At 36.8% G+C, this 7,953-nt stretch overlaps 1 protein-coding gene across 1 annotated transcript; it reads right to left on the reverse strand.

Annotated features, from left to right (window-relative positions):
• Window positions 1–334: 334 nt before the first annotated feature.
• Window positions 335–1,102, reverse strand: LOC149963385 (uncharacterized). The gene has a single exon (XM_090166699.1). The coding sequence runs from the start codon at window positions 1,100–1,102 to the stop codon at window positions 335–337; it is 768 nt and encodes a 255-aa protein (XP_090022825.1).
• Between the last annotated feature and the right edge of the window lie 6,851 nt (window positions 1,103–7,953).

The raw sequence follows: 7,953 nt of genomic DNA on the forward strand, positions 1-7,953 counted from the left end.
TGAGACCTTCTTTGGAAGTCCAACGATGAAACTCTTCATTGATATATTCGGTTCCATTGTCAGTGATCAGCTCTTGTACTGTGTGGTTACGGGTTCGACAGAAAGCAAGGAAGTCTTTGAAACAGTCAATGACTTCGGATTTCTTCGTTAGGAAGAATACGGCTCGAATACTGGAATACTCGTCTTTGAATAGTACGTAATATCTCTTCCCCTTCATGGACGATGTCGGTGATGGTCCCCAGAGAACTGAGTGAATCCTTTCACCCGGTTTCGTTGCCTTTTCCAGCTGAGTGCCGAAGCTGTGCCTCGTCATCTTGCCATAGATGCACCCTTCTCAGAGCTTATCAGATCTCTGGTTGAGGACTGCATATCCGAGTCTTCTCAAGGTTGCTGCTACATGACGTTTATCCTGATGACCCATACGCTCGTGCCAGATTTGTAGATCTGCTTTTCGGTCATTTCGAGGATCTGCTGCGATGTGAGCAGATTGGGATGGCTGCTTGACCATGACGTCCAGACGATACAAGTTCTCGACCCTACCAGGGACACAGAGGTTTCTTTTACCCCCGAGGACTTCATAGAGACCACAAGAATTTGCTGTAACTTTGAACTCCAGATTCTTGTTTCTCTTCATGGCGCTTTTTAATGAGAAAACGTTGCAGGCGAAGTCGGGAATGTGCCAGACATTGTGGACGAAATCGTGACGTAGTTTCTTTCCGATCCGGAAATGAAACTTGATGTCTCCTTCACCATCCGCTGTCATCTGCATCTTGTTTCCGATCTGAAGAGTTGCTGGTGTAGCAAACCTTCGAAAATTCAGGAACTTCGTGGCGTCGTTCGTCATATGCTGTGTAGCACCCGAATCAAAGTACCAGGCTTCTTCAGATGATGAACGTGCAACGAGACCATCAGCTGCAATCAGACCCCCAATGCTTGCGTGGTTGCTGTCGTCATTACACGTCTTTCTAGAGGCTAGTTTTTGTCCCTGACAGTCTTCAGCAATGTGACCAAGCTTCCGGCAATTTGTACATTTTTGCTTACGTCTTATGGTTTTCTTCTCATTTGAGGTGCCAGAGTAACTTCCGTTACTGCGTTTTACCATAAGACCAGAGGAATCTCCGAACGCGTCGCCTTCTCGAGTTGCACGGCCGATTAACAGACGTTATAATTCTGCGACAGTCTGTTTCTCTGTAGGCATCTTATCCCAAAGCATACCAAATTCTCGGTATTCGTCCTGCGGTAGGGACTCGAAAATACATGCAATAAGGATGCAATCGTCGAACGTTACGTCCTTTTCTGTCTTTGCCGTTGACAAGATATCTGTCCAGAGAGAGCACATCTGGGCAATGTGGGTGGCCATGTCGACGTCCGGCGACTTCTGCTCGAAAATTTCGAGCAGCTTGTCCCACATTTCCTTTGGTGTCTCGCAATTTGTGATCATGTTTTGGACCTTTTTGGATAAGGTTGACCAGAGGATACCACGGACCGTGCTGAACGCCACTCGGTACTTCTTCTTGTTTGAAGTGTATTCAGACTTCTCTGCTGCTGTTGCTCCAGGTACCTGTTCCGTAGGTTCAATCCATTCGCCAGTAAGAATCTCGTATACGTCTCGAACGGTTAGGATGTCGACTATTTGTCTTTTCCAACTCCTCCAATTCTCTGGACCTGATAGCTTTTCGACGTCTTGACGAAATAGACTATCCGTGTTTGCATGCGGGAATTGTTGAACAGGATATGGATTGCTATGACGGGAACTCGAAACAGGATACAGGGTACAGCAGGTAGTACACTAGATCATCAGTGTTGTCGTGAGGGCGCAGTGGGAGCGTGCTGGGCCCATAACTTACTGGAGATTTAACTCCAATAATAACAGCAACGCTACCCTACACTAACTAATGAAACTAGTAAGAAGTCGTAACGCAGTAATTAAAATAACGAACGTTTATTAATTAAACTATATTAAATAATGAATACGTTACCAGATGGAAGGCATAATTAAAGTGACACACCTTATATGCGCCGTGAGCGAATATATATACAAGGATAAAAAATAGTAAGTGTGATTAAAAGAATATCTTATTTACACTTGAACATTTTAAATTGTTAAAAAACGGAACGGGAAAAAAGCCGATAACGTTCCTTATCTTCAACACGTAGTGATTGAATGTTTGGATTTATAAAAATAATTATTACAATTATAATTAACAATTATCATTAATTTCTCTCAAATTGACCCGAAATATTATTTTAAGTGTTATGAATTTTGGTCGTAAATAAATTGAATTTAGGACAGTAGCACGGTCAAGGGGGTGTGGATAGGTAGCAATATCATTATCTACAAAAACACATTGTATTAAATCATTTTTTCAGCCTTCCGTCAGCCTAGACCAACCCAAAGCCTTATTTGGAATAATTTGGGGGTGAAGCACTGAATACACGAATGAGGTAAAGGAGGGGGGGGGGGTAAAGTTTTCTGCAATTTTAAAGTTTGCGGCCGAATTGTTACTAGTCCGAATTGTATTTTGAAGTCTTTGGATCATATTGTCGGTACCTTTTCCAGTTCCTTGGGTCTCGGCTTTCTTCCATTCTTTTTTATAACACTTCATCAAACTAAATGTCAAAGGTTTATTTTGTGGGTCGTTGTAAACAGAACCAACTTTTACTGAAAGTGGCGAAAAAGTATGTCATTCAGTACAAATAATTTAAATTTTCATTATGAAAATGAACTTTTTAAAGTAACTCTTGGTTATGTTTTAGTTAACATTTTATAGTTTACCCAAGAAGAGAACCTAAAGGAAAAATGGTTAATAAATATTCACCGTGATTTAAAATATTGCAAAATAACGAAATCGACCAAAGTTGGTTTGCTACATTTCTTATCTCTACCACAAATTACTCCAATGAAATGAGTGAAATGGTTTTTGATACTGAAAGGAATTCGAGTCAGCTTTAAATAAGACTGAAACAACCATTTGAGCCCTGCAAAGACATAATGGCTGATAAAGGTAACTTTAATTTGATAATAATCGTGCCGTAAGAAACTGATGAAATGTTTAACCAACTTCACAATACAAGACATTCTATTCTGCGTAAGAAAGACCAGCTCGATGAAAAAAATCAAATAGACTCATAAAATTGCCTCCCTGAGCAAATTAAAAGAGTTTAAGCTTTGACAGGGCCTACCGCATACGTTCTCTATGGTTATTAACAAAATATGGACTATTTGCGCAATTATTACGAACTTTTAAGCAACTTTGGTTAAAAATAATAGAAGCAGTAGTTGAGAGCCAAAACATGATCCTGAAAATGACTTTGTGATTGTAGCTTAGAAGAATGTTATTTTCTCCGAATTAAACAACGCAAAATTAAAAAAATCAATTTACTGCGTAAAGTGTTGTAGTATAAAAGATATCACTATAAATATGCAGATAAGTTTATTAAAACGTGATAATACATTAAAATCCAACTTCCCGATATCCGTATTGTTCAGCCTTATATACAGTCGTCCGGGCTTGTTAGTATTCACTTTCAAAGCCACCTATGATGCATAACTAAACCGGCGCCATCTATTACAACAACTTTTTTATATGTTTAGTTTATGGGGTTTCGTGATAATCTGACCATAACGAGTTGTTACAGTATCTAGTGCCTGACTTTGATGTTTTGGAAATGGCGCATGAGTTACTGGAAATGGTGAGACAGGAATTCACTGATTAGATAGTGACATCGTTAGTCTTTTGCTGATGTGCACTATACGGAATTGGAGTGGTTAGCCTCGGAAACTGGTGTAATGGTAGTGCTGTTTGTTGAGTTGGCTGCGGCAGAGGGACAGCAGCTTGTGGAGAATTAAGTGGATTGTAACTAGCTGGGTGTTGAAGCTGCGTTGAGGTCTGAGGGATGACATGCTGAAATGAGATTCGGTTTTGCAGTATGGTTCGGTCGGGTGGTTGTTGGGTAATAAATGAAAATGCTGATTCGCCTTTGAAGTTAGATTGTGTATGCCTAAGATGTGTTTTATTATATTCTGGAGCGCTATCTATGGGAGGACTAGAGGGAATAAATTCTGAGTCCTCTTTCTGGCGAGGACGTAGGTGAACTCGTGTCCTGCGAAACACTCTCCCCAGCTTGTCCTTCATGATATATGAATGCGGTTCGTCTGCTGGGGTTTCTATTCCCGCGGGAAACCAGTCTCTGGGTCCATTCTGATAGTATAAAGGTCTCTATAAAAAATGGCGGTTTCGGGAGACGTACGTGATGATTTGTGGAAGCCACATGTTGTTGATTCTTTCGGAGCTCTTCTTGGATATAGGTTATTGGATATTGCGGTTGAAGAGCCGTACTTGTTGTCGTAATATGGGTCCTAATCTGCCTGCCCATGAGCTTCTTCGTTGGTGTACGTAATTTTCAAATCGGAGTTGATCTGTACTCCATCAGGACATAGTGTAGATCGATAATATTTTTTGCTAGTTTTCATAATGAAGCTTTTATGCTTGTTTTGATAATAAAAAAAACCCGTTACTTTAATAAAAGACTTAGGACAGGTTTCACGTGTTCGAGCGACGTACTGCAGTGTTGCAATTAGGGAGATGCCACACCCTTGATGCATATCTTAGAGGCTTAAAACTTCGACCCTTAATGCCCTTGACGCACTTGCCTCTCTGCCTTTCACTGTATTTATATTAAAGTACAACGAATAATGTCTTTGTCATTTATGTCATCGAGTGAATTTTTCAATGGTGTTTAATTTTATGATTTTTATTCAGGCCTTATATTCTAATACTATAGTGAATTAATGTCGAAAAGTTAAACCCAGAAACGATGCCCAAACTTGCTGTTAAATTTTAAATGTAATTCTTACTCAAATTATGGACTTATGAAATTTAATACTTTCAAAATGAATATGAGCCTTTCCAATAAGCATATTATAAAAATCATGGTGTATATTAAATGAATTGTTAATAATTCATTTATTACATTTTACATTAGGTAATATTTCATTGAAAGATAAATATCACAAGGATTATAAATAAGACGTTCTATCACATTTCTCCAAATTAGTGCCAACAGTATAAATACCCTCATATGTCTTTATAGCCAGGTGTTTTGCACAGTTATAGTTAAATATTTTTTACAGTTACAATCAGTTTCTTCAACAATTTCAATCAATTACTTAAAAAAAACTATTAAATGTGTTCAAGTGCTTCAATCACGTGTTTTCACTAGAACAAAGAACTTTTTGTATTTTTACAGTAGAATTTTCATTGTGAAGTTTGGGAGACAAAGGTCAATCATTCTTAACCCTTCATTATAATGTGCGAAGACATACACAAAACGATGTAGCCCTTACAAATGTCATTCTGTGCAAAATGGGGCTGGGGTCATTTATTTTACAAAACGGTTTTTATGATCGAATTATAACAATAATAAAAATCAAGAAAAGAAATCTGTTCTATAAATACTCAGTTTAAACATATCCGTTTCGTTACATAAATCTAAAGATGTTTAAAATAATAATGAAAGCATTCAAAGCAAACGGCCACGATCGATATTAAAATTCCTCGAAACCAAATTGTGAAGATTGGAATCAGAAAGGAAATAGAAGTTTCGGTAAGACGTCGGAGAGAGTTGACGGGAACATGTTGACCAAAATAAAAATCCCATAATATTTCCAGTGGTTTTATTTGCATCGTCTCCTGAAAACGCCCTGCACTGTTAAATAGATTTTTTAATGATTAACAAAAAATATCTTTATAATATCGAAAATAAATGTTTATATATCAAGGAAACCTAGGCTTAAAAACCTGAAGTATTTGTAATGAATAAAGTAAAATTTTCTAAGGTGCCTCAATGTCTTATCGTCGCTCGGACCATATTCTTTCTCTCAGCTCGATAAGAAACTCAAAAAGAGTAGCACAAACTTTAATTCAAATATTTTCGCATTCTGGTCTAAAATGGAAAGCATAAACACTTACAGATACTTGGCGTCTTCTCTGATCAAAGACGGAAGGCGCATGCTAAGGCAAAAATCGCTGGTTATCGGAAAATAGGAACTTTCACTTCTATAAATATTTTCGCACAATTTCCAGTTTTTAGTTAAATATTTAAAATCGTTTTCATTTATGATGAACACCGAATTGACGGGCAGCAAGTTCAAGAAAGTGAAATTTCGTTCCATACGTATATACTTTGCTCTTTTTAATAATTCTTCCATGGTCGGTGTTTTTTCTATGTACTGAAGTAACAAATCATATAACAATCACGATAAAATCCTAAATAATATATTTTATCTTTGAAGTGAAAGTCTATCAAAATAACAAGACCTAAAAATTAATGTCCTAACCAAAACATTTTTTGGTCAACCAAATTGATTTTTCTCTAAATCGAGATAGTTCCCTAAAAAGACTAAGTTTGTCGTTTAAAATAAATAAAACGAGGTTATCGTTAATTTGTTTAAACACTATCTTAATATTAACAAAACAACACGTTTTATTAAGATTAACATATAACATCTCACTGGCCACACGCTCAGCAAAGAAACCAGTTAAAGTCCGGCCATCAGAATCTTTCTCCAAAGAAGTATAAGGTTACATCCACATTCCTTTTGTATATAGTTTAATTATAAGACTCTAAGCAGTCGGTGATAACAGCGCAAAATAGCTTTTTTAAACCTAGTTTTATTCCGCTTTATTACATGGCACTGTTTTTACTTTCGAGTTAATCATCAATGGCGGAATACTATGCCACTTCAAATAAGAGATTAATTATTGATACTAAGTGACATCATAGACAGTATATATCCATAAGGGGACGAGAAATCACGTAGCTTCCACTGCATTGAAGTCCCTCTGTCGACCAGCGAGCTTTCGGGGTGGGAAAAAGGGGGGTGAAACCTCAACTTCAAAGGTCGATCTTTCAAGATAAAGATGGCCGTAGCGCAAAAGTCCGCTTTATTACGCTGTGAGTTATGAGTGTTATTTAAAACGGTTTTCTGTAATTATTAATTATTTATATTGTAATTTTGACTACGAGAAAGAAACGTTGCGTATATTCTTTGTGTACAAATTCCGTGTCACGTAGAAATAGTTCTGATAAATCGGTTAGATATTTCCATTTCCCAAGGCCGAAAAATGCAAACGTTGGATTTCTGCTTGTGGTAGATATGATAATCTATTTAAATTGAAAAATTAAAAAGGTATACACACTAATTGTGTTCGGAACAATTTGTGAGATCTGAAGGTCCAACTTTTGGAAATCCGGATCCATTGCCATTTAAAGAAACTCCTGAAAATGTGCTATAGTGAGTTTTATTCTAGTAAGAAGTATTTGGGTTAATATTTATATTTGATTGTTTTCTTAATGCAAATTAGAGTACTGTTTTGCATGATTTGGTCAATGATAATTTCAAACCAGTTTTAAGTAGTACTAAATGAGAAGTGAAAAAACAGTACCCTCATCATTGAAAACACTGGATAAATCTCGACTTAAAGGAAGAATCAGCAAGGAAGGCAACTAGTGAAAAAAATCATAATGGTATGAAGATACTTCCTCAAATTAAAAACGTTACTTCAGTCGCTACATTATTAGACATTATCGACTCCCAAAAAGTAAATTTAAAGGAGTTAGAAATTATTTAAATAATTCTATTCACGCAGCTGACTGTGATGTTTTCATACAAACAGCAAGGCATTTCAATGGGAGATATCCAGATACTAGAAGCTTGTGTAATAGTTTTTTTAAGTATAGGAAATTTTTGATTAAAGGAGTAAAAATAAACAATCCAATCGTGAAAACAAACAGTTTCATGTCGAGAGGGCAGTTAGCACAAAAACGAAAGAAGAAAAGAAGAAGAATTTGGCATTGAAGTCTAAAATAAAAACTATTAAAAGGAGGTTAAAAACCCAATTATCAAAAACCGGGCAGGCACGACTGGATGAAGATACCTTTTTCTTTACT

Source organism: Leiobunum rupestre, chromosome 1, assembly GCF_980474605.1.
Source record: "Leiobunum rupestre chromosome 1, qqLeiRupe1.1.hap1, whole genome shotgun sequence".
Classification (NCBI taxonomy): Eukaryota; Metazoa; Arthropoda; class Arachnida; order Opiliones; family Sclerosomatidae; genus Leiobunum; species Leiobunum rupestre.